The 27,521-nt window shown below is 45.6% G+C and overlaps 1 protein-coding gene across 3 annotated transcripts in view; it reads right to left on the bottom strand.

Moving 5' to 3' along the window:
* Positions 1 to 7,473: 7,473 nt before the first annotated feature.
* The window catches only part of PAK1 (p21 (RAC1) activated kinase 1), a 71,303-nt gene continuing 51,255 nt past the window's right edge, over positions 7,474 to 27,521 (bottom strand). For all 3 annotated transcript variants that reach the window (XM_062578224.1, XM_062578214.1, XM_062578231.1), the window contains exons 6-15: positions 27,389 to 27,505; positions 26,863 to 27,037; positions 23,636 to 23,699; positions 21,181 to 21,229; positions 18,574 to 18,686; positions 13,645 to 13,762; positions 13,088 to 13,187; positions 11,091 to 11,287; positions 9,426 to 9,563; positions 7,474 to 7,923 (exon numbers count right to left, since the gene is read on the bottom strand). In XM_062578224.1, the coding sequence (XP_062434208.1) occupies positions 7,837 to 7,923; positions 9,426 to 9,563; positions 11,091 to 11,287; positions 13,088 to 13,187; positions 13,645 to 13,762; positions 18,574 to 18,686; positions 21,181 to 21,229; positions 23,636 to 23,699; positions 26,863 to 27,037; positions 27,389 to 27,505 (1,158 nt within the window). In that variant the 3' untranslated portion in view covers positions 7,474 to 7,836. The remainder of the gene's footprint in view (positions 7,924 to 9,425; positions 9,564 to 11,090; positions 11,288 to 13,087; positions 13,188 to 13,644; positions 13,763 to 18,573; positions 18,687 to 21,180; positions 21,230 to 23,635; positions 23,700 to 26,862; positions 27,038 to 27,388; positions 27,506 to 27,521) is intronic.

Genomic DNA, 27,521 nt, shown 5'->3' with positions numbered 1-27,521 from the left:
GCCCTCAGCAGTCCTGCTTGGCCTGCACAGTAGCTCAAAAGCAGCAAGCTGATGCCTAGTGTCACATGGCCAAATCTGTGGGCTCAGCTGTTGGCCAGCCATCAGTGTGCACCTCATCTTGCCCTGCACAGCAGAAGGGGGACAGGAGCAGGAGGTGCAATGGGAACAGTGCAAGCAGGCCTAGGAGCAGACACAGAGCTTTCTGTGGTGGGGAGAAGTGGTGATGGACCAGCAGCCTCAAGAAAACCAAACTTCTTGAGTGCTCCTGTGGTGAAAAAAGACTGCTTTTCCTCCGCACCACGAGGAAAAGCAAGGCTAGTTCTTTTCTCCTACATATACGTCTACTTCATCCATGTCAATCCCTCATTTTCCCAGTGGCAGTACTTGCCCCACACTGCTGTCAGGTTTCTGCTGCCCTTGTCGATGAAAAAGTACTCTTGCACAAGGTGGCACCCAGCGCCGGCTTTGTCCGACGGGTGCAGAGGGGCACAAGGCTCACAAGTCTTGTGGGATTTACTTTTCTTCCACCAAATGCAGCTCACACACCAGCCCACAGCTACTCAGTCTCAGCACAGCTGGGCAGGGCAGAAGTTTTCTTTCCCTTCCCTCCCATTTTTCCCTGAGGGAAAGAAAGACAAGTGATAGCACCTCTTAATTTTAGAGCAAGAAAGAGGGCAGCAGATACCATCACTACACACAGTCCTCCTCCATCTGGGGGTGCACAGTCTCTGCCTGCTCAGCTGCTTGGCTCTGTTTTTCTAGTTAAAGAAGGACTGTGCGTCCTCCACGAGGCCAGACGTGAACCACCGAACACCGACCCAGCACCAAACCGGTTTTACAGGTACTTTGACGGGAATGTTACCTTCTAATGTGACAATTGCAAGGAAGCCAGATCTGCTGCTGATATCCTGGTTGGTCCTGGTCCACCTGCAGGTTGATTTCCTGTCTTTGATGGGCCAAGGACATCCCACATGGGATGCTATCACATCTTGGCAGTGAGAAGCATCCAGGGCACGTACCAAGGACTCCACAGTCCCCAGGCATTTCTCCATGGGCTGCAATGTTCCTCTAGCTCAGGTGACAGAGCCCCTTATCTTTGCAAAGGCAGAGAAACAGTCCTCCCCTCTGATTTCCTGCAAGAGAGTTGTTAGCAAAGCAGTTTTCAGCTAAAGCACAAGTTCTGGGCCATAGGGGATTTTGTGAAGTAACAAGCAATTGCCTTATTCAAGCTAGTTTGTAACTCCATATTCAAAGTGTGCCTTTCTTTTTTCCAGATGTGTTTCAGCTCCCCCTGCCATATGGCTCGGCACTCACCTGGCCTACAAGACCCTGGTGGAAAGCTTTCCACTCCCTATCGCCCTCCTGTTCACCAGAAGCCGACTTGAGCATTTCCTCTTAGCACTAGATTTGGTTTATTTAAGTTCATCAGGGTAAAACATTCGGGTCTGTCTCACTGAAATGAGGAGGAAATGAGCTGCAGAAGGATGAGAGTGGCAGCGCATGGCATCCACCCCAACCCATGAAGGTCCCATTCCACACCGGGACAAGGCACTCATGCAAAAGGCGCACGGGAAGATAAACTCCTACTCTTGTCATTGGTCTCCACCAGTCTTAGTTAATGACCTCACAGGAAAAAGTGATACTAGAGAAAGCGGTTTAAATACCCCATCCAACACCTTTACCTGATTTCCTCCTTCAAATCAGGAGCCTTAGACACCAGGCTCTACCTGGGGAGAAAACAAGCATCCGCAAGGCTGCTGTCCAGATCCTGCTCAAGCTCAAGCTGCGGTCCAGACCCTGCTTCCAGGCTGATGTTTCTCCAGAGAGAGACACCAGACAAGATGCCTTCTTCTAAGCTCGTCTTCTTACGAACGTAAAGCAAAGTGACTGTGAGAGAAAGGCACCACCACTCTCACCTCCAGACTGGGAACCGAAGGCCAGACAAGGTAAGCTGCTGTCTTGTTTGGTGGTTATTTAAGCTTTAACCAGAAAGACAAGGAAATAGCTAAGACTACCTACTTCTCGGCTGTTGTCTCGATATTAAATATTAAGATTTGGGATAGCAACCAACACAAATGTGCTGGATAGGATTTGAGAATCTCTGAGCCTTAATTACTGCAGAATTCATTAAACAGTTAAAATTTGCACTTAGCATAACAGTTTTCAGTGTGAAGTCACTTTGATCCCTCAAAAAAGATCTGATTACTCTAAAATAGATCAGAAAAGCACATCTCTGCCTTTAAGCACCCCCGCTCATTTCTGTTGTCATTTCACGTGTTGCTGAAATAGCAGGGAAAGGAAAATCAGGTAATTTGTATAGGTTTTATTTAAAGTTTCAGTTTTGTTTTTCAAACTGCTGAGCTGCCCTCATACATTAAACAAACAGGGCACTGTAGGGAGAGTTAAGCCAAGGCAGCAGGAAGAAAGACGAAGATATAATCTAGCCAATTTTAAAATGGTAACAGTCGTATTTCCAGGTTGAGCGTGACACAGAGATGTCTGTGGGCAAGCTGTTGGAGTTGGTGGTTGTTGAAGGACAAAGTCTTCACTGCAAACAAGAGCCCAAAGCACAGCTGGTGCTGACAACAACCCCGGAGCAGCACTGATGGTGAAAAGATGCCATACTGACCCTGCCGGGCAAGAGGGAATGACTTTCTTGCCATCCTTGGACACCTGCATTAAATTTGCTTCTGCAGTTTCGCGTACCAGCCGAACCTGGTGCCTCTCTTCGTTTCCCCGTCAGGACAAGGCTGTCTCCTTCATTCTGCTTCCCAGTTTTCTCTTCGGCAGAATGATGTCATTTCTGCAAACCTCTTGGGTTAGCTCCAGCTCTCTTAGCATGTGCTGTAACTCAAAGCTATGCTGCCGCTCCGCAGCCTCTGCTTCGCTCCCCAGCCGCTTTGAGAACCTCTTCATTTCACATGAAAGGTTCCCTACTCCTTACTGCTGCCTTTCTGCAGAGATTTCTCTATGTTGCTATGCAGCAGGCAGCTGTGACACTCCCTGGAGATTCTCAGCAAGCCGTTGTGGAGCCGAGATCTTTAACCGTTGCTTCCTTCTGCCCCTGCTGCTCTTGGCCCAACTCCATCTTCTTCTGAAGCTCTCGTACCACTTTTTTGCAGATGTCTGTTTTGGTCTGTTTCTGTTCAGCTCTCAGGTATATTTGCTCTCTTTTGTCACTGCTTGCTATTCCCTGCGGAGGGGCTAGCAGCTGCTTCCCGAAAGTCCCGTACTTGGATTTGGTGTAGTGTCATTAGCAACAAACAGTGAGATCCTAGAGCAGTAATTATCCATATGCTTGATCTAGTGGGTCTATGACCCAAAATACGCCTACAGGCTTTCTAATACTGTCAAAATAAAGAAAGCCATTAAACTGGCTCATTTTATGCTGGGAAGATGATTTGAGAGTCAGACTTCACCTTTAATAATGTTAACGTTGAAGATGTCGGTGTCCGCTGTGGAAATGGATTGTGCAAACTCTTAATTAGGAATGACGTTCAAACAAATATTTTTCTTGGACTTTGGTCTGGACCAATTTTATTGTCAAGTAACAATGTGAAACTTTTAAGAAACCGAGTACCTACCTCTAAGCCACTTCAGTCTGTTCTTGCATTGTACCTTGCTGTTAAATGTGCCCCACCTATATCAATCTGTGGTATTTTGAGACACAGATGTATTGGGACATTTACTGAGATATTGGCTTAGAAGTGGCTGCCTTTCCCGTGCCTCACATCTTTGACCAGGCAAATTTTTTGGCACGTTCTGAAAACCAGGCCTCTGAAAAGCGGCATCAAGTTGGAAACAAAACCCTGAGGCAACCCCCATGACTTTGCAAAATACTGTTTTTTGTCTTGATGTGGTGTTTACTCCCAAGTCTCTTCTCAAGCTCTAAGCAGATCGCTTAAGTCAAGTAAGTGTCTCCATGGAAACTTCCTTTCTCAAAGAGCCTCCTTGCTCAAGGAAGTCATGCGTCCCTTTTGTTCAAGAGGAAAATGCACTTTGGTAGGGGCATAACGTCTGTCCGGAGAAGAGCCTGTAAGAACTAATCGGTCAGATTTATCTCCTTTAAAAACACGTCGGTTTAATTGAGACATTCCAGGGATGGCTAAAGGTACGCTACTGCAGCCGCAGCAGCGCTAGCAAGTCCTCCAGTCCCCCTCCATCTCTGCCCTGGATCTTCTCTCTGAGCATTACAGCCTGCCTTTATAAAGGTACACAGAGGTCTCACACCCCTCGCTCATACACAGGCTCATGCCCTACCAGACTCCATGGTCATCTGTTGTTTGAAGAAAACTGAGGGCTAAATACAAACCCACATTACTTCTTTAAATAGAGGAAGCATCTTGTAGAAGCCGTGATTTGCTCCTTACATAAGATCTTCAGAGCATTTGGAAACAGAGACGAGTTTAGCATTTCTCCCCAGCAGGCCCTGCTGAGCTAGCTAGCTCCTTTGTAAGCCGTGGCGCTTCATACCGTTTCTACGCATAACTTAGTAGAATTGTTTGGGATGCCGCATAAGGAAGGAAGAGAAAAGAAAAAGGGAAAAGAAACAGATTTTCAGACTGGCTAGTCAAAGTAGTAAATATTTCATGTTCTAATAAAGAAGAGACACTTTAATATTAATAGGCAAATAAATAATTAAAGGCCGTGATTAAAAATGGCTTCGGCTCAGTAGAATCAGATTAATTCATACAGTATGTAAAACACAAAGAAGCTGCCAAAAAAGTTCTCTAAACGGAGGGCTTTCTAAGTAGCTTTCAAATCACAGTAGAGCCAAGATGTTCTTAGAAAAATAAGCCACCCTGGTTAATTTTCACATCAGACAGTCACTATTTAAGAGAGGGAAACTGCTTTAAGAGAATACGCAAAGGCTAACACAGGCACCGAATCTATGCTGACACAGAGATAGAGAGTGGAGAAAAAAAATAGAACAACAAAAAATCCTAATCTCTTAAGCTTAAGGTAGCTACAAACATAAAAACACAACATGCCTGTTAACTAAAAAATGAGCCTGATGACACTGCAGCAAGCCAACTCCTTCCACATCATCAGTGTGTGTGTGTGGGGGGGGGGGGGGAGGGCGGGAGGAGAAGTCTGGGACAAGGTGACACAAGTCTAAGGTCAGAGTCTTACAGCTTCCCGGTGGAGAGCAACAAGCCTTTGGCAAACTCCCTCTCAAGCATCTATCAGAAGCCAGTCATGACCAACCCAAAGGGGAAGTGCTATCAGTGAGACAGAAGCTCATCACTAGCTTACGAATGGGGATAAACGGTCATACGTGTGGATTCCCTCCACCAGGTAGCAGAGAATCCAGAAGATCGACTTAAACACATACAGATAATTCATTTTACAGTCTTTAGGGAAACTGAGCAGAAATTCTGCTGCAGACTAAGCTCAAACAGATGCTCACAGGCAGAGCATATCTGCATCAAGGTTCTCTCTTCAGTGGAAGGCTGAGGGAGGCAGGGAAGGAGGTAAAGGGGAATCGGAGACATCTGACACTTCCATAGGTAGGATTTAATCCCATGCCATCAAGAAAGGTCAATTGCTCAGTCTACAAGAGCAGAGCCATGCTGGAATTTAGATCAAGTGAGGCCTGTCCCATAATTTCTTCCCTCCCATGTGTGCCAGTGTGCGACCACCAGAGAAAATATAAACAATCTCATTACCAAAAAGAATTATCCAAGGGCAGTGGCTTCCATTTGACAACCTCCATCTAAGCTCCAGACAGAGGAGCTCATCATGAGATCTGATTCCCCCTCAGGCTGGCAGTTTTACCGTTTCGCCCAATGAATTTATCCTTGGATGCAAGCTTGGTCAGGAGAAACTCCGACTCTTACAGTAAGATGAAAAATATGTACAAAAAGGAAAAGGGTGCAGATTTTGGCAATGGACTTCAAACATTGCAGCCTCATGTCAGACAGAAAACGCCCTGGAGCACAAAGGATAGGGGAAGGCTGTGAGTCACATCAGAGCCTGTCTAAGGTCTCCATCCAGCTGCACATGGCCAGTGTTTTCCAGCCCACAGTGATGCTACAGAATTAGCCACAGCTACACTGGCACGTCAGGAGCAAGATGAGTTGTAGGATCAAACCCTGCTGCCTGGTAGAAGCGTATGGTAATAGGAGAAGCCCAGAAGTTGCTGCAGAAGAATACACATCACGAATGGAACTGACCTGTTCCCAAGCACCAATCCACTGACCAAATGGCAAGGTTTCAAATTAGCCTTACACGCACCAGAGAAGCAAGAGATTTTACAGACTTCTTCAGCGGCATCTGCAAGACCAGTGTAAGAGCTGTCATTTATTGTGAAGGGAGTGGGAAAAATATAATTGAATCAACGCCTAGAGGCAGAGAGGAAAGCGCTGATCCACTAGCAAGTCTCAGCAAGAAGCAGCAAGGAGTTTCTGTGCAACACAAGTGCTTTGGAGTGGGAGAGGAGGTTACTCAAACTGGTTTCAACTTGCCTCCGTAAATGACTGAAGTGATTGCATAGAGAGCAGTACAATCAGAGAAAGAAGCTCCCTCAGTTATAATACAATCTTTTATCCAGTTCCTCTATGTGGGAAGTTACTCTCTTCAAAGCCTTCACACTTTGTTATTCCACAGAGCTACAGAAGGGGTAAGAACAAACTTGTATCACTTCACCCATCGTATTCAAGCACCCAGTGACAATGACATTAACAACAACCCCACCTGACAATTCTTTGGTGACAGTGCTCCAGTCCTCCCACAGCCCCAGGTTAAGAAATGCAGCAGTCATTTTATTAAAAATCAGTATACAGTGTTTACGACACATCTCTTGTAGTTCTGTATTTTCTGTTTTATAGACTACAGAAACCAAAGGATTTAGAGTCAGTAGCATAAAGAAACCAGGTTATTCTTTCATTTCAAAAAATTAACATTGTCCCCATGCTTCCAAGAAAGCAGTATCTGTGGTCAGTCTCTTTTTCTGTTGGACTTGATCTAAGAAACAGGAGTTTTCAACATCATTTTGCAGGCAAATCTTATCCTTATAAAGACAGTTGCTGTGTTTGCTTTATCATACAGGGCAGGGGTCTCTAACAAGCCTCACAGCACTGATGCAACAACCTTAAAAAAGTGACAATTTCTTCTGTAATTTACCTTCTAGAGTATCAGAAATGCTTAAGAGATCTGTTCAATTAGTTGAGTCGTAACTAGGGTGCGGAGGGTCTGATTCATGAAATTTGGCAGAAAGATCATCCACAAATTAAGTTCTCCAGTGGCTGCAGGAAGCACTAACAGACTTTCTCCATGCTCTCTCAAAGCATCCAGCAGTGCTGCGAGGGATCTTCGGCTTCCTGCCCTCGTTCCCCCTTTCACTTGCTGCTGGCTGCTTCCCAAGTCATCCAAAGTCATCCAAAGCACAGAGCAGCCTCAGTGGTGTAACAGCAGCTTGGCACAAGCAGGAAATGTCTAGCCAGCAAAAGATTTAATTTATTAAGATAAACATGGTCTAAGGCTCCACATTTATTTTTTTAAAAAATAAACACAATAAGAAGTATGAAAACAAAGTGGCTTTGCTACTTGTAGGTCAGGTTCAGATGTTCTCGGAAAGATCTTTTCAACCATACAAAATAATCTTCCCCTCTCACCCCCACCAAGGGGATGGAAAGACAGCCTGCTACGTAAGATCAGCAATGTCCCTCTTGCATGCCATTCGGCTAACGCCACCTCTGCCACCCTTCCAGGTAGATCAAAGTTTTAAGAGCATGCCTGCGAAGGAGGAGCGGGATGGAGGAGCGGCAGGTAATTCAGTCTTTGAAATGAACATCTAAAAGGCTTGACACAACAACTATGTTGAACTCCATGACTTTAATGGTTGTTCTTTGCTGCTTCTTTAGCTGCAATAATCAGAGGAGTAAGACTAGACAGAGGTTTTGCAATTTTCAGAAACTGGTGCTAGAAAAGAAAAAAGAAAAAAGAAAAAAAAAAAAAGTTAAATTGTTCAGAACATGCCCGAGAAGTCTGGTGACCACAACAAAATACTGGCACCTAAACCCATACAAAGTCTAATGGCCTACTCTAAACAGGTAAAACCAAGAAGTCTGTTATCACCACAAACTTTTTGGGCTTGCCTGAGCTGATACACACCTTTGTACCCAACACAAGCTAAATTCTCCAGTGTTTGCATGCTTTCAAGATCAAGCAGAATTCAGCAAGTATCCCTAGGGGATTACAAATTCATGCAGCATCTATAGTGAAATTCTGTGTTTAACAAAGGTGTACTGAAAACAATCTGTGCATCTCAAACAGAAAGCACAGGGCTTCCTGCAGAAATCAGCTCTCTTCTCTGACCTCATGGGTCTGGTGAAAGCACTGCCACACCTTCTACAGGTATCAGAAACTTGCACAACAGAGCTGGAATTTGAGAGTGCTGCATGGAGCTTGCAACACAGAACCATTCAGTCAGTCTCCTATCCAAGGTGCTCTGTTAAGTAAAATGAAATGTTCTGCTTCTTGGAGCAAGCAACCACGTTCTCTCCAAGACATTACTGCTCTCTCAAATTTTGGATCTGGAAAATCCAGGACAGAGAGTGATCTTGCAACTGCTGCCATTCTTCCAGTGATTAATGCTTGATTACAGACTCAGAAGGCAGCAATGTAGTCAAAGCTGAATCCCCTAGACAAACTAGCGGAAAGAAAGGAAAGCAAGATAGGGAACTGTCTCACAGTTGAGGTATGACAGCATCCAATCACATGCTTATTTTACAGAGAGTTGGAGCACGTTTTCCCCACCCATGGCAGGTGTGACAGAAGGGACACGTGAACACTTCTCATCTCTGTTGGCGAAGACTGGCAGCTTGGCCATGCACTTTTACCAGGAGTTTAGACAAAAAGACTAAGTTTTCAGTGAAATAACGTAGCATTTTCCCAAGTTCTATACTGTCACCTCTGCTGTAAGGAGCAGCATCTGGCAAAACATGGTAACACCACTGAACTGCTCCAGTTATTGTAAAGTGTGAGAGCTCAAGGAGACTTGGGATCCCTCCATTGGGAGAGAGACAACTAGAACATCCAATAGCTGGAAGCCCTGCCGCTGTCCAAATCAGAACAAGCACAACCAGGACATGCCAACACATACAGATGTCAGGGTAAGCTGTGTGAAGAAGCCATGGGAATTAAGGAGCTCAGCATTTGGCAGGCCTGGGACACTGATTTTTTCAGGCTGGTTGCTGCACAGCTGCTCTAGGCAGCAAGCAGAGCACAGGAAGGAGTACTCTGCTAATGCTTCATTGTGCATTTTGGGTTGTTTTTGGGGGGAGTGGGGGGAGAGGTGAGCAAATTACCTTAGCTGAGCTTGTGCTTTCAGCTGATGCAGTATTAAAGACCTCACGTACGTTCTCCCCATAAATTGGCCTCACTCTGAAATGCTTGATTCAGCCCTCCTCCCCAGCATTTACCTGTAGCAGTTCTTTTGCAGAACCTCTTTTTTCCACATCCATTTCAAGACAGCGGTTTAGGAAATCTCGGAATATGGGTGAAAGCTTTTCTGGGTTCTGCAGTTCTGGGGTCCCATTAGTAGCAATGAGATATAGGGCCTAAAGCAAAACAAGCACCAAAGAAACAGGAGGTCATGAAGGTAAGACTCCATCTCCAAATTACAGACACCCATATTTTCCTCTCCCTCCCCCCAATTCAATGAAGAAAAAAATCTTATCAGGATTACTATTCAGTGCTTAAGTTTCAGCAAACAGAATAGCTGCCAGCCCTGTTTTGATGTGGATGGGATCCAATCCTTTATTGTTTTATTCTTGTAATCTGGGTTTGGATCCTGTCGTCATCTCAAGGGATTAGGAGGACAAAACAACATTCCAGACTGTGTTTACATAGGGAAGTTAACTGGCACAACTCTCCTCCAGCAAAAACTGTATCCTCATGGGAAAGGTACCCCTGAATAAATATGAGATTTAGTTCTGTCTGTACTTTCCCTGAGTGGGCAAGGCCTAAAAGCTTAGTCCTGTAAAATGTGATTGGCTTCTTGGAAGATGTTCAGCAGATCCTTAAACAGCATTTATCATCCTGTAGAAACAAGTAGTTTTAACACTGCTCAGTGACGAAGCATCATCCCCCCACATGCATACAGAGTCAAGAAACTCGGAGTTCATCCACTGCAGAATTTCATGCAAGCAAGAAACTTCCTGGATGGATTTTTAAAGGGAAAAGGAACTAATACATGGGCCTTTTGAGCACACCACTCAGACTGCTCCCATGGGAGCAGTCTGATGGCCTGGGAACTAGAGCAAGTCGAGTTAAATGAGGCCAAAGCACTGAATTACTTAACCATCCTCATTTAACTCAACACCCAATTTCTTTCTTTTCACTCTACTTTGCTGCCCCTCCTCTCTCCCTAAATCACTTCCAGTGCAAGAGATGGAGACAAAAGTTAAATAACATTCATCTAACCCCCCTCATCCTGTTTAGCTGAAGAAAAAGCCATCATCCTGGCTTGTGTTAGGAGCAGCTACATCCCTGCTGATGGGATCTCTTCCTTGTTTAGGTTTTAATGAAAGGGAAGGTATCAGTGGGGTTAAACCCTACTTAAAGGCTTACTGCACTTTGAGCTTTATTTGGAGCATGCAAGGAAGAACTGGAGGTATTCCTCCCCCTTTCTCTGACAATCCAGCAGTAGGAAAATGCTAGGTTTATAAAAAAGTAACAGGTGCCCTGTTTTTAGAACCCAAGGACAACTCTCTTCTCTGCTCACAGGGCACAAGGCTTCAAGAAGCTAGCTGCTTGGTGCCATAAGGTGCTCTTGCTGCCTCTATCAGCCTCTTCAGAAAGTGGGAAAACACGAGTGCACGTGATTTAACTCATCAGAGCCTACCAGAGAGTCTGCATCAGCATGTGCTACACCTCAGAGGACAAACCAGCTACTTCAGCGTAGGAAGAACCTCTGCTCTCTAAGACCAAAGAGGGCTTTTAATCAAAATGAGCTGAATCTTCTCACTGCAACGTCTAAAGAGACGGAGAATGTGGGGAAACCACATGGGAGGATTCACCTGCCTCACCTATAGCCTCATTTAGTTGGAAGTGCTAGTGAAGACTTAAGGCACAAAAAGGCTTACTCTCAGGGGGTTCTCATTGAGGTAAGGGGGCTCTCCTTCGATCATCTCAATGGCCATGATCCCCAGCGACCAGATATCCACTTTGGGCCCATATGCTTTCCGGGTCACCACTTCAGGTGCCATCCAGTATGGAGTTCCCACCATGGTGCTGCGCTTGCTCTGCTCAGGAGTGATCTGGGCGCAGAAGCCGAAGTCAGCTGGAAAATTAAAGAAGGGGGAAGAAATAAACTTAGAAATCAGCCATTTTCTCCAGACAACACTTACGGATGCTGTAAGACAAGCTAGCATGCTGCACTGTCTGGTAGGTTGCTGCTGCTGCAACTCTGAAAGGAAGGATGGTTTTGTGGCTAATACAGAAGATGGTGTTGAGAAGTAAGTTTTGAAATGTGACTCACTGAGGCCATTAGGATCACAGAGGTGCTGACTTGTCCATGTGAATGATGGGGATCTGTAAAAAGCCTTATATGGATGCTGAGAAACTTGGCTGTGCTTGCAATGTCAGGCAGTTGTAATATACTATGCAATATATGGTCTAAAAAGTGTTCTGGGGTGTGTAAAAACAGAAATCAATGCACAGCCTGATTTACATAACCAAAATGCCACCGTTTTGTCTGTTAATATTTTTAGTCCCAGAAATATTACTTCCCAGTAGGTATACCATCCTTCAAACAGCATTTGCTTTACAGAGCAAACCCTGCATTCAAAGGAAATTTAATGTACCTAAATCTATATTGATTATTTTAAGTAGATAGAAAGATGTAGAGGCTTGGCATGAAGATTGCTGGGCCCTCTGTCTTATTTGTATTTGTCTTGCCAAAAGAAAACTAATTCTGTTCTTGTGAGGCCAGCAGAGTCCACTCAGCAAGATGCAGTGCCCAGCCTGACCCCCTATGGCACTACAGGTTTAATTTTAGGCAGAACGATGAAAAATAAGCTGATCCCTAACTGAGTTTTCATCAAGGGTAACAACTAGGAAAGGTACATATGGTTCATAAACAGAACAGATTTCCAGCAGAGCCAGTAAGAAACTCATGTCCAGAAGGTTACTGCATCATACCCACAGGGAGTTTTCTAGCTTTAAACTGCAGCCAAGTACCTGCATAATGTGCTCAGAGAAGTTACTCTATAATGAACAGAACACTTTGGCCCTGATCAGCTATTCATCACCCCATACTCCAGAGATCTGACTATACCTAAGTGCAGTTTTATTGTAAAAAGCAATTATGTGCAAAAAACCCACCTTCTTACTCAGCATATCTGCACTGTGTGAATTTTGAGTCATATCTGCTGTCACTGCCGACAAAAATAGATTTATTTATGCCAGTTGGCTGCTAGCCAACACAACTGTCACAGAGAGAAAGGGAGCACAATCTTGTTAAAGTTATAGGTGGAAGATAATTGTTCAGTGGTTTCCAGACTTATCTCTGAACAAGTGTAACAGTTACCCTAGCACCAGAGGGGCAGAACAGTCTCAAGGTCTTCGTTACTGCTGTAACACAGGAGGGAAAAGAACATAAGAGACCAGTCTGGGCTTAGTGTTGTTAGATTTAACATTTTCTAGTTATGTTACATTTTCTAGTTATATTTTCTAGTTCTTAACTCCACCTTCCTCCAAATACTGGCAGTATTTTCCACACTGAAGAGAGAGCTCATAAATGAAGATCTGCGACCCTATATCTTCAAACTCAGCTTTCTAGACTGGAGGTGCAGTAAAATTCTGTTATTTTAGTCAACAAAAACAGATGGTCCAAAGCAAAATGAACCCCAAACCTCACTTCAAGCCTAGTATCAATTCACAGGGATTTATGCTTGCCAATAGCCATTAAAACAGATGCCACAGAAATACCTAGAGGAGCATTTCTACAGTCTCCTCACTGCCACAGTATCAAGCACCTCAAACGCCCGTCTCCCCGGTAGGCCTGGCTCTAAGCAGGTAACAGGACTGTTAGTTCCTGGACTGATAATTCAAACCATCACCAGCGCTGTTCCCCACATACTTAGTTTGACAGAGCCATCCATTCCCAGCAGAATGTTGTCACTCTTGATGTCTCTGTGAATAACTTGGTTTGAATGGAGAAATTCCAAAGCCTGGAGACACTGGGGGAGGTGGAGGGAAGAAAAAAGAAAAGTTATTCTTATGTGCAATGAAGTTATTCACCTGCCGTAATTAGCCAGCTAATGGGCTTTAACAGCGTGCATTTTCAGTAGCAAGGACTTATTTTCTTAGAGGCTTTCCTAGATCCACGTGATACATGCAGGACTACACAGAGATATCGCACAGGGATCGTCAGGTCCTAGGAGAGCAGATTAGTCCCCAAATCTCTGGAGAATGGGTGTAACCAACAGGATCCCAATCCCATTTGTCACTGCAGTCCTCACTCTAAGTTGTAGCAGGTGTCAGCTGTAATCTCCCAAATTAAATCAGTCCTACAAAAAATACAGCTTCTGTAATTTAACACTAAGGTAGCTCTCTCTGCGGAGCCAGTAACATGTCGAGGAAAGCCCACGTCCCCTTCCTTATCACAGGTCACTCCAAGGGCGAGGGCAGCTTTACCTCTCGGCACACTGCTGCGATCTGTCCTTCATCCATGCAGGTCTCTGTCACAACATCTGTTAGGGAGCCTCCTGCCAAGTACTCCATGACTACCCACAGCTCTTCGCCTACAAGATAACTGAAAGCCAAAGACAGATCTTAAAATAAGCAAGTATCTGCATGCCTCCATTTGCCTGGTCAGAATGCACTGGGGTTTAAAGCTATTTTAGAAGCGCAGAGAAGCCGTGAGGCTTCAAAAGCACATTTAAGAGCCCTCGGACACCAGGTACCGGTAATACTCTGTATGTTGGGGGATCAAATCACAACCCAACAGAGCAGAGGGAAGGACGGGTGCAGTGGGTTGGGGAGACAACAGGACAGAGGTGACAGGAGAGTTGGCTCCAAGTTTCTCAGCCCTAACAGCAAGGCTGAATTTTTCTGTCATTCAAAAAGCCTGTGCTACGATGGAGACCCGAGCTTACAATTCCTGCTGGGACAGAAGGGCAAGAGCTACCACAAGGATGGGGGTTCGAGCGCACAGCCTCGGAGAGCAGGCACACAGCACGGCTTCCACTGACATCTACAGTTTCTTAAGTATCTCAAGGACTTCGGGCTATACTCCCAGAGCAAACAGGCCTCCAGCTGCAATGCAGAAGAGAAGCTGAGGCACTGGCAGTTTTCTTCCAGCAGCACAGACCCCAGGCAGGCAGTATCACCTGCACAACAGGCCCTTGGAGTGACACAGGAGCAGAATTGCTTTCAGAAACGCTCCTGCCAAGCCTACGGGTCATCCACGTTCTTCTGATGGGCTCTGAAGGATACTGCATGCAGACCCCTCCTTCCTGCCCCTACGACATTGCTTCTTTTTCCTCACTCCTGCCAAACCAGGCTTTCTCCATATTTTATCAGTGGCCCTTCAATAAATCAGTGGCACTCCGGAAAATGCGCTTCCCTGCATTGCCACTGGCACACTCTGCAGTCCCAAATCCACTTGGCTGCAAGGAGGGGGGAAGAATAGGGTCCCTGTTCCTGTGCGACAATCTCAGGCTGTGCACGCTGGGAGCAGGTTCTCTCTGCAGGTGAAAGGTGGGGAGGGGAAAGTGAGCCAAGAATCATACTGTGAACCAAAGCTGCACCGTGAGCAGCCGGACGTGCGTGCCAAGACCCAGGCACCTCAATAATTGATAGCTCTAACACAGCATGCAGGGAGGTGGAATTAACGGTGGCCCCCTGCCAGCTCCCGCTGAGCAAATGTAATTTCAGGAGACAGAGTGGTGCTGTCTCTGGGATCTCTTCAATCTCCCACCACAGCAGAGGCCCGTTTTAGTCCCTGAACTGTCCACTGTAAGGTGTGTCTCAAAACCATGGTGGCTGAGTGGATCTTGAGGCATGGCCAGGAGTCACTATATCTACATCCTGCTCCCCATTTGACAGCAGGCATATCGTGGTGTCACCCTGTCACACAGAGTCACATTCTGAAACCAGGCTGGCAATAAAAGCACGTTCATGAAAGTCTCGGAGGAAAAGGGGGGCCTATAGCTTTCTCCTCATCCATCTGCAAGAGTAGTCTCTGCTCCTCTAAGGCTATCACCCAGCTTCCACTTAAATACCTGAAAAAGGTGTCTCCCAACTGGCAATCCCTTCCCATCAGAAATGCACACCAGTCCCTAAACCTTGTTTATGGCTACACCCATAAAAACCCATAAAATTTGGGTTTGCTCAGGAAAGCAGGAATGTTCGTTACAGACTTCTGCAGCAGTGACACCACTCCAACACCATCACATACTCAGGAAGTTGGTCTAGAAAGAAATCAGTGTTTTCTTTTAACATTATTGTGTCACATTTCTTCAGTTTTACACATGGATTTTCCAATCCTGGTTCAGTTTAGGGTTGCGGGGGAAGGGAAGTGTGATTCTGTAATAGCAGCTACCACTTAAAGTGAAGATTTGTGGGGTTTATTACATGAAGGACAGCTCTTAAGGAAGAAACCAAAGGCAGATCTTTGCTTTGCCTAATGCTTAGCATCTAACTTCAGATGCTTAATTTGAGAAGCAGGTCTCTGAGGCCTCCTTCACACAGTGGGAAAGGAACGAGCACTTCCAGAAGGCAATTCTGCTTAAATAGTTGCTTGCTGCACAGGAAGACTAGTGTCACTGTCTTCAGAGCTGGATGCTCCTAAATTCAGCTCCTAAGTATAGCTGAATTAGGGCACGGCACTATCTTAAGCTTCACGTCATACCGTGGTGCAACACCGGCTCCTTACACTGCAGCAGAAAAGCTGGCTGAAGCATAAATGCAGTTTGAGCACAGTGATTTCTGGGGGATACTAAACCAGCGGGACCTCGTAGCTATCAGGTAGGCCATGCAGGTCAAAGAGGATAAAGCACTGAAAACTCCTGCGTAAAGAGAGGATGTGAGGTAGAGAAAGAGGCCAGAGGTCTGCTCTGTAGAGTAGAGCTGATAAACATCTTGCAGCTCCTCCTGGGTACTTGGAAGGAGACACACCAACAAAAACAGCCACAACCTGCACCCCCCAAGTCCCACAGGGGCAAGTGCGTCCCTGTTCACACTGCCTTCTGCGGCAAGAACGGGGAGAAGCCAGCTAATGGCTTTCAAATACCAGCTTCTTTCAGCACTCAGGAAACAAGCAGGCCAGGCAGGAGGGAAGCAGCTTCCCAGCCACAGGATCCTACACTTGCAAAGCTGAAGTGGCACAACAGGCTGAAGAACCCCTGTGCTCATCCTCGGAGCTGCTTCGTCCATTTACAGCAGTTTAACAAAAACTAATCCCTCCGAAAAGGATTAGTGAGAGAAAGGCAAGGACAAAAGCAGCAGCTCCCGTCGCTGGAAGGTTAAACAAGACAGCAGGATGTCCCTATAGCAGCAGCTACCCTACAGCTAAGATGTACTGGGTAGACAAGGCAAGCACATGCACGTGGAGCTGCTCTAACAGGAGAGAAAGTAAAATAGCTATGTCAAAAGGAAGCCTCCAGTCAGCGAGGATAAACACATGGGTTTCAACCCCTATGCACCGTTTAAATGTTCTTCTCTATTTGTTTCGTTTTACACAAGTAATAATCTTTCTGCCTCTTTCTAAGAAGAGGATCTCTGCCCAGCATCACTCCTCTGCACACACACGCCTTCCACAAACAATTTCATGGGCAGATTTCCCATCCCTTCGACAAAGTTGCACTTTTAGTTTACAACTATGCACATAGTACAAAGCCTGATTTGAATTCAGCATCAGCACTGATGCTGCAGCATTCAAGAAGTATTTGTTTTGGCTAAGACATCAAAACAAGCCCGTTAAGGGAATGTCCGATAGGATTTTGATACACTTGCAGAGTAAACAAGTCTCCAAACACTCCCTCAAACTTCCAAAGGAGATTCTAGGCCACATGACGCTGTAGTATCTTCAAAAATGAAACAAGCTGCCAAGATTAAATTCTGCGGCTCAGCCAGTCGAGACACTGTTTTACCCCACAATAAGCCAAAGCTATAGTTCATCAAGACCACGGGATCCTGACACAAGTGCAGCAGACTGGAAATCCTGCCGCAGCTTCGCTGGAACTAAACACTGTATCTTTAATGCGAGTGAATGATTCAGGCTTGACACAATGCATCAGTGTTACACTGAGGCTGAATACAAGTCACTGCACAATGCTGCTGCCTGTTCAGCTTTTACCGCTCCCCAGATTTCAGTGCTGACAGCTTGTGACTGTTTCCTAACGCTCAAGCAGGGGATATACAAGCAGTTGTTGAACTTTCAGAGGCAACTCCCTGCGCCCGGAGAAGCACATTTACCAGTAGCCCCTTCTGAAGGAATCGATCTATGGACAGCAGCACTGCTACCATCACCCTTATGTATGGTATCAACGTCCCACGCAGAAGAAGAACGTGATGGTTTTTACCATTCTCATGGCCATGTTTGTTTGAAGACTTAAATATTTTACTACCTTAAACCATATAGTAATCACAGTTTTCAGGGCTGCACTCACGGTCAGGACTACATGGATTTATTTTAAAAAGAGCTTACATTCAATGCTGCTGAGCTGACTACTACCAGAATACACGTAACAGCCGGACTGCTGCTTTTTTTCTGTGCTGTTATTGTCCTGATCCAAGGGAAAAGAGCTCAAGAACAAGAATAGCAGGTCTGTACATACATAAGCTACTAGGTGCAGCTCTGCAGTAAGAAGAAGAGGGGATTCGAGCACGAGCCTTCCCATATGGATGCATGTCCAAGGCTGAGCAGAAATGTCACCGCATGTGCATGAAGTCCAGCTCTGAGCAGGGAATAATCCTGTTCTCTCCGTCTTCCAGAGGTTTTTACCTACTCTCTGTGCCACATCTCTGATCAGACCTGCAATTTCATCTCTTCTCTAGGAATGAGTTACCAGGAGCACAGTTATTTTTACTACTGCTTTTCTCCCTCATTCACACCCACAAGAGAGCAGCCTTGCCTGGTTGTGTGCCACATGTCATTCACCCTCACCACTGTTATGCTACGGCTCAAAAAACCTCAGTAGACAGCCAAAAAGAAAAAATTATATCCTTCTGCAAACAGAAAGTCAGTATTGCTCAGCGGAAGAGTAAAACAAGTAAGAATAATACAGTTCAAATTGCTTCCATCGCAGGAAGGAAATGGCTCATAGCGTCAAATCTGGAAAAGGGGAGAAGTAACGAGCAGAATTCTGACAGCGTGCTGCTATTGTATTTTCTGCCATGATCTCTAAGGAGAGCCTAGAAACCCCACTTGATACCGATTCACCTGTTTCTCCTTGGGTATGGACTGAGACTGCTAAGCCACCCACAACCCAACCTTGCCACATGCACTAAACACTGCAGAGTTGTCCTCTACCTGCGTTAAGTTGAGACAGGATCACTTAAGACAGAGACAATGAAGTGTTTTCCAGAGACCCTTTGTGAACTCTTCAAATCATCACTTACCTGTCCAAGTAGTTGACAATGTTGGGGTTTTTGTTTTCCCTCATTACAAGAATTTCGTTAATAATCAGTTCTTTTTTGGGCTGCTGCTGCAAATTCATCTGTTTGATTGCAACCTGTAGTAAAGAAAGATGAAAAAGGAAAGCATTATTAAAGGGTCATCTAGAAACCCGCCAGTACTAGTGTTGCTTATTTTAGTCCCCTACTCACACAAAGGGGAAAGCCACTTTATTGCCGTGGGTCACTGAACCGTTTCATAGCTCTATGAGCTCCTCCAGTCAGTCCGTTTCCACACATATCGAGAACTTAATGCCAAAAAGCCAGGGAGGTTACTGTTTTCATACTGGACGGCTGTGCCATAGTTGGATAACCATCTCTACAGTTTCAGGCAAAAGAGCAGAGATCCCCTCAATCCAGTATGGGCTGATTTATCAAAGATGTGTTTCTTTTTAAAGGATTCTTATCCATTTTATTTTAGATCGGCCATTTCTGGAGGCTTGGGTTTCTTTCCCCCTCCAAACCAATCCTGTGCTTCTAGAGAGCTGCAGCATGGCAGGAGATCAGGGAAGGGGTAAATTACATGGCCTAAACTAAGTTCTTTAAGGTGATAATGTTATTTTATTTTTATTTATTTTATTTTTAATTATTTTATCCATCAGAGCAAGACCTCAGGGGAAAAAAGCACCAAAGTTTAGATACAGGGCTGAAAATGCATGAATTAGATTGAGCTTCATCCCCAGTCATAACACAGGGAAATAGGAGTGGATTCTTCCGTAACAGTCCATCAACTTTGTCACTTTTTACCTGTCTCATTATACCTACTCTGCATGTATAAGCACAGAAATCAGTCGGATACAATGTGCTCTGAACTTCAACTATTCACGATGTCAGCGCTTCACGAGTGAGAGTACCTGGTCCTAATACAAGCCTTCAAGCCAGTAAGACTACTCAGCACAGCAGGAGGCAGAAAAGCTTTGATAAATGTTACAATCCAACCGTATTTGATACAATATTTAGGCAAAGACAAAGGGGAAAAAATGTAATTGTGCCTATACAAAACAGCTGCTTGCAGAGAAAGTGGCACAGACTAATGGACGGGAGCCAGAAACTGTAGCTCACAAAAGCAAGGATTAAGAGAAATAAGCCACAGAGCGCTAATATAGATAGATACAATTAGCATTTTGATAGTACAGCAGGAGACTCTATAGAAAAGTCCCAACACACGAGAACAGGAGAACAGACGAGGCACTGCGCTGTTTTTCCACACTATACACAAAGCTGCCAAACAGTGCTTAAGAAAGAGAAAAACAGAAACCCCATGATGCTTTTTGGAAAAGACCAGAGAGGAGAACGAAAGACAAAGACAAGAGGGAAGGCATTTGCTGCAGATACAGAAATCCTCAGTTCAGTACCGGAGAAGCTTCCAAGAGGCCCCTGTACTTCCTCACTCCTGTTCAGAGCTAGACCCAGGTGCATAAATGGGCATTTTCCTTACTGAAGATGTGCATGATGAGACAAAATAAGCATTTTTAATCCTGGGAGTTGCCTAAGATTCCTATATATCTGCACAGTAAAGAAATTTCCTTCCAGGGCTTCTAAAATTTGTTGCCTTAAATTGAGCTCCTGAGCTCAAAGGATTGGTACCAGCAGCCACTAGCCCTTCACAGAAAGGAACAAGTTAACAGAATACCAAGACTGCTGCGATCCCAAAAGCAATTTTAAAAATCGAGGGCCTGATCACACTGGTATAATGGGAATGATTTAAAAGCCTGACGCAATAATAACTTACATGTAATAATATTCACATGGGAGTCACTGAAGTGGTCCAGAAGGAAAGTAGAGAACCATCAAAGAATCTCCTCCTATAAAATTCCCATTGCTTTAAAATGAATGCAGCTCCCCTTCCTCAGGGGCTGCAGTTGAACCATATGATTGCTTTGGGAATTCGAAAACGGGGTGAAGTACTGTCAGCAAAAAGCAGAGAGTTGTGAAACTCACCGGTGGGTAACCCTGACTTTGTACAAACGCAGAGTAGACACGCAGTGCTGCAGACTTCCATAAATATATTTAGAATAATGCCTACATTTCCCTCTTTAGAAATCTAACTAACAATATTTGTTTCCACAGACGCTGCATATCCATCACTATCAGTTTATTATGCATGCATGCCTTATGCAGGCCGTTTTTCAATACTCACGGGAAAAAACCAAAACAAAACAACATTCCTTGTCTCTCAGTTCAAGGGCAGAAAGCAAGCAAGGAAAGGGATGGTGAGGAACTATTTCTATGCAAGTCAGCTAGCGCAAGCGTAGGAAGCAGAGTAGAGTGCACAAAATAAGAGAAGAAATGGGGACAGACAGGAGCCGTGGGGATGAAAGAGACAGGCATCTTCAAGGTCACAGAAAGATTCTTTTCAAATACGAAATGGTTCAGGAATGAAAATGTGAGAAATCATTTTTTCCAGCTGTCTGCTCAGAGCGCTCAACCGTGCCTCATTAGTACGGAAATAAATACCTCATTAGAAATAAAATATTGTGAACCCCTGAAAGAATGCCTTTGTTTTGTACCATCAACCAAAACTTTCAAAAGTGGTATTCTAGCAGCACTTACCTCCTGTCCTGTAGCTACATCCATTGCTGTGTAAACCGTACCCGAGGCTCTAAACAAGACAGAGAAATAAACTCCACTTATTAGTGCCTCATGGCAAGGCTTAGAAATCTTTTCCCCTCCTGCTTATCTCTGTAAAGCCCTCTTATTCCCCTTCTTTTTCATGCAATAATTTCAGTAATAAATATCATCTGAAATATTTCTGAGCCAACTTTGCTGGTAAAGCAGTGGCCAGAGAACCTACGTGGAAAAAAGCTCCTGGTAGGAGACAGTAGGCGCATAGGATCAGGATCATAGGATCCCTAAGGTTGGAAGGGACCTCTGGAGATCATCTAGTCCAACCTCCCTGCTCAGCAGGGTCACCTACAGCATGGTAGACAGGGTTGCATCCAGGCGGGCCTTGAAGATCTCCAGACAAGGAGACTCCACAACCTCTTTGGGCAACCTGGTCCAGGGCTCCGTCACTCTCACAGGGAAGAAATTCCCCCTCACGCTCAGGCAGAACTTCCTGTGCTTCAGTTTCTGCCCATTGTCCTGTCACATGGGGCAACTGAAAAGAGTTTGTCCCCATCCCCTTGACACTCTCCCTTCAGGTACTTGTACACATTGATAAGATCCCCCCTCAGGCTTCTCTTCCCCACGCTGAAGAGGCCCAGCTCTCGCAGCCGTTCCTCAGAGGGCAGGTGCTCCAGCCCTCTGATCATCATCGTAGCCCTACGCTGGACTCTCTCCAGTAGCTCCATGTCTCTGTTGTAGTGGGGAGCGCAGAACTAGACACAGGACTCGAGATGAGGCCTCCCCAGGGCTGAGGAGAGGGGCAGGGTCACCTCCCTCCACCTGCTGCCAACACTCTTCACAATGCACCCTGGGAGACTATTGGCTTTCTTGGCCACAAGGGCACATTGCTGGCTCATGGTCAACTTGTCATCCACCAGCACTCCCAGGTCCTTCTCTGCAGAGCTGCTCTCCACAAGGGCAGACCCCAGCTTGGACTGGTGCCCACGGTTATTTCTCCCTAGGTACAGGACCTTCTACTTGCTCTTGTTGAACCTCAGGAGGTTCCTCTCCGCCCAGCTCTCCAGCCTGGCCAGGTCTCTCTGAATGGCAGCACAGCCCTCGCGTGTATCGGCCACTCCTCCCAGCTTGGCATCATCAGCAGACTTGCTGAGGAGGCACTCTGTCCCCTCATCCAGGTCGTTGATGAAGAAGTGGAACAGGATGGGACCCAGCACTGAGCCCTGGGGGACGCCACTAGCCACAGGCCTCCAACTAGACTCCACACCACTGATGACGACCCTCTGAGCTCTGCCTTTCAGCCAGTTCTCAATCCACCTCACTGTCCACTCGTCTAACCCACACTTGCTGAGCTTCTCTAGGAGGATGTGATGGGAGACAGTGTCAAAAGCCTTGCTGAAGTCAAGGGACACAATGTCCACTGCTCTGCCATCATCTACCCAGCCAGTCATCCCATCACAGAAGGTTATCAGGTTGGTTAAGCAGGATTTCCCCTTACTGAATCCATGCTGGCTACTCCTGGTCACCCTCTTTTCCTCCATATGTCTGGAGATGACATCCAGAAGGAGCTGTTCCATCACCTTTCCAGGGATGGAGGTGAGGCTGACTGGTCTATAGTTGCCTGGGTCCTCCTTCTTGCCCCTCTTGAAGACTGGAGTGACATTGGCTTTGTTCCAGTCCTCAGGCACCTCTCCAGTTCTCCAGGACCTTTCCAAGATGATGGAGAGCCGCCTGGCAACAACATCTGCATCCAACCCTTTGCTGCTAAACTGGCAACATGCCATAGGAGCGTGAGTTGATCCCATCACAACGGGCATGGCTGCGCTGACCTAGCTCCCCAGCACAATTACGGAGTGGACAGGATCCACGAAAAAAACAACTATGGTGTTGGTAACGAGGGAAACAGGACTTTGAGCCTCAGCATGCGGAGCCGACGACAGATCTCCCACTCATTTTGTGCAATTTTAAATGGAGCCAGCTTAACTGTCTGTACCCTCTTCACCTGAAGGGCACACGTGAGTGCAGAGTTTCGGCAGGAGCTATTGGTCAACTTCAATAGCAAAAGAACCAAAATCGCATCACTGTGGCCTCTACCCACAACTCCTTTCCTGCTAAGAGGGACACAACACCAGCACCAAGGAGGGTTAATTCAGAAAGCAAATCTGCAATTTGAAGGTTGTCTTGTATGTCGAAAATAAGTCGTTCCTTCCCTGGCTGCAGCTATATTTAGCAACCTGATCATCTAATGACATATTTTCTCGTATGAAAACACAGTCACACAAAACCCCTGGTCACTGCGACTCAAGAATTTGCCAAGAATGGGAGAAGAGTGGGAAAAAAAATATATCATTGTCAGTGTTCCCACAAACAAGCTTAGCTTGGTTTCTCTGCTTCCTTCTTAGTAAAAGGAAAGGTACAGGATGGAGAAGGAGCCGACACCAACCCTTGTCCAATCTTCTCAAAACGCGTGTACTTCTTTTTCGGATCACCCACACTCACGATACTCCCTGCAAAACCAAACAAAACAAAAACAACTGAGGACTTTATAAGTACTTTTTTATACAATTACAAAACCAAGGCCTGGCCAGTCGCATGGCAAGAGCGGCCTCGTGGCCACATGGCTCTGCAGAGCCTCATGAACGACTTGTTTGAAATCTAGAGGAGCACAAATACCAAGGAAGCCCTCAGCTCTGTACGCATGAGCAAGCTGTGGCATTCCCCTCTCGCAGACATTTCCCACCAGAAAGGGCAGAATGCAAACATTACTCATGTTTACAGCCAGTTACTGCGCATCGCTGTGCACAGGATGTGGATGCGTTGCCTTTGCCCATGCAAATAAAAGAGTCACTTGCTGGAAATCTGTGATTTTCAGTCACCCTAAATTTCAATAAATTGGCTGATCTGAGACATGCCCCCCGCACTACAGTGTCCTCAGATTTTGGATGCCACCTTAGAGCTCACAGTCTGTTGAAAACTAGACACAGTGTAGGGAAATCTTTGGCAAGTCCTACAGAACGAACATGTTTTCTGTGCTCCTGTACCAGCACAAAGAGAGCCGCTACTGACCCAGTGTGTGCGCTGCAAGACTCATGGGGAAATTTAGAGAGACCCTTCAGAGCAAAACTCCCCCAAGCTGGTCCAGGCAACACTCAGCTGCTCTGTTGGAAACCCACCAGTTAGGGAAGTGGTTCTGGTTTTAACAGCAGTCACTAAGTGGCTGCAGCATCGCTTGGACATTGCTTTCCCAGCTTCTGGATTGTCCAAAGTGCTGTCATTCCGGCTCTGGAGAGCACATCACAGCAATCTCACCTCATCACTCCTAACGTGGCTGTTTGGTGGGAAGAAAGCACGTTACTCCACCTCTCAGAGAGAAGGCACTTCGCTCTACGCTCTGCAAAGCTGGGCCGAGAGGGGCCGCTGAGGCTCAGCACAGATTTGGCATCATTAAGGAGCACCGCTCGGTTTTCTGCACGAGAGGAGTGAGCTCCCAGCATGAGGCCAGAGGCCCTGGGGGTCCTGCAGTTTGTCTGGCGGGTTGCCAAGGGCGTAAACTGGAGGAACTGATGAAAGGAGCATTGCTGAAGCGCAAAGCTCCCTGAAATCATTAACTGATCTTCATAATACCCCTAGAGCCAAAGGAGAATTGCACCCTGTTTAGGCTAAGGGAAATTAGGGCTACCTATAGCTCAGCAGGGTGCAAGTCTCCCCAAGAATGGCAAGAGGGTGGCTAGTAGGAACGAGGGATACAGAGTTGCCTCTGGGCTAGCGTTTGCAAGTCACTCAAGCAGCCAACATACGGTGCTACATTCACAGGGGATGAGCCTGAACAGAGGCGGATTGGCAAGGAAACTCCGCGCACGGTCATTAGGCCAAGACATCTAGTAGCAAACAGGGTACGAACAGGCTATTTTCAGACATCGCTGGAGAGCAGCCAGACTCACAGGATTGGGGCACATAGAGGTAAAGGGAGTGGAACATGGTGCACCTTTGTGGGAGAGAGAAGGAAAAATCCAACTATATAAATTCCACGTCTGATTACTGAAGAAATGTTGCCTTCCCTAAAGGCAATTCTTTCTGCACAAACGTTCATGAATTCTCCTCCCAAGATGCAGCTGTCAGTCTTGCCCTGTTTAATGCTCACGTATGTAAAATGAGGTAATGTTTTCCTACCTCCCAAAAGGCCAGGATTCATTTACTTTTGCATTAATGCTGTGTTAATGCTAAGATGTGGGCATTTACCAGCTTCCTTTTAATATCTGCATGTTTTCAGTATATGCATATATGTGTGTGTGTATTTATATATTTTAATAATTTAGTCATTTTCTTCATGGACAGTACCATAACATGAAAATGTTGCACGTCTTTGTACAACTCCACTGCCATCAGTGGAACAGCATCTGGGGTTGGACTTCAGCACCAAGAAGCTGATGTTCAGCTGCAGCCACTGAACCTCACACCTGCCAGCACTTCTGACTAAACCCCTCAACATTTAAGACTCAGCTAAGCACTAAGCACCACTTGCTAGAGCCAGCAAGGTGTCCAAAGGCACATCTGCCATGCAACACAGCCATGTGATCTGCACTTGCATTTCTCTTGATTACAGAAGTGAGTGTTTTCACGTTAGAATAGTAATCCTTTCCCACCAAACAGTCCCTGCTTGCTGTGCTTGGTCACAAAAGGGCTCAGATCATTAGCAGTAAACGGGTCCTGCTAATTCATTAAATCAGTCAAGCTGCTCTTTTGATATGATGAGCTTTGCAAATGAGTTTTTAGATAACATGGGGTTCTAGTTTACATGGCACCAGTTCAGTTTACACTTCATTTCTGAGAAATGGAGCACCTAGATACCTTTTCATTTTCTTTTTAAGCAATAGCTTCAGATTAAATTTCCTTTCATCCAGCTATTAGCTTTCTTTTCATAAAATACTGATCTTTAGGGAGTAAACTCTCAACAGGCATGACTAGCATGACCATAAAGGTCTAACACAACTTATACCAACTGACAAGCAAAGCCTGTATGTCATTAACACAGGATTAGTAGTTAGAAAATCAGATATTCTGTACTCTAATGAAAGCTGGCCCAGCCTGAGGATAGCAATCAATTACACAGATGAGCTCGTTCTGCTGTCAGATGCTGCCACCATGGCATATCCAAACCATGTCAGGCAGTACACAAGCACTGTAAATAGTTCACCCATGACCTGCACTTAAGAGACTGTTAAAGACAGTAGTAGGGCAGAAGAGAGAGAGATATTGATAAGCCATGAGTTTTTCGGAGAGACTACCACACAACATCAGGGCATTTAAAAATAACCAAGTCACTTAACATTGTGGAAGGTGAACTTGGAGATGCATTAACCCTCCCTTCATCTTCTGTCCACAGCAGGAAGCTCTGCTGCCCTTAGATGTAGCATTTCAATATAATCATCCACACTCCAGAGCTGTGGAGTATCAAAATCTGGGACAATCTCAGACTTCACAGTTAAGTAGATGTTGCATAATCAGAGCTTGTTTTGCAGACCCTGAAGATCTGCAACTCCTATGGGGCTTTGGTTAACAAAGTCCTCAACAACAGATTTCAACAAGAGAATGTCAGAATACCTCAGCTTATTAGTGTTTTAAGAAATCAACTCAGTAAGACCAGGACTTTAAAAATTAAGAAGGACCTACTCAGTTTTTCTAATATCTCTTCATCTGACATTTTTGGCTTTTTCTTCTGTTTCTCCGTGTTCCTGATCAGCATGTCAGAGGTTGTTGTGCTGTTTTCAGTAGGAGAAGAAATAGGAGAGGTGGCCACATCTCTGGTGGGAGGAGGAAGGGGGTCTATCACGGAGCGGGTGTATATCTAATTTGTTGAGTAAAAACATACGTATTAATACAAAGCAGATTAAGAGTTAAACACTTCTTGTCATCAATTGTTCTGTTGATTTTTTTTGGTCAGTGATGCGTTTCTGCAGTAACTGTTTTAACAGCTAAACATATCACTAAGTAAGAACGCTCTTGTCCTCCCAAGCCAGGCTTGTAACAACGTTATGGTGTTATGTCAGAAAAGAACGGTAGAACTGACTCCCAATCTCCTCCCTCCTGCTCCCCGGAAGGGCTCAATCCCAGTCCTTGCATGGTGGACTGGGAGTCACAGCTGAGACCTGACTGGGACTGCAGGAGGGCTGAAGACGGGTATTACTGGCTTGCTCACAGATTTTGTATGTTCAGGTCGTGGAGCTATCACGGGGGGTGGAGCTGCTTCATCTTCATCATCTTCATCTTCAGATACTGAGGGCACTGCGGGTGTCTCAGACACAGCTTTCACGTTCTGCATGTGATTACAC

This window comes from Rhea pennata, chromosome 1, assembly GCF_028389875.1.
Source record: "Rhea pennata isolate bPtePen1 chromosome 1, bPtePen1.pri, whole genome shotgun sequence".
NCBI lineage: Eukaryota > Metazoa > Chordata > Aves > Rheiformes > Rheidae > Rhea > Rhea pennata.
This window is presented reverse-complemented; position numbering and strand designations above follow the sequence as displayed.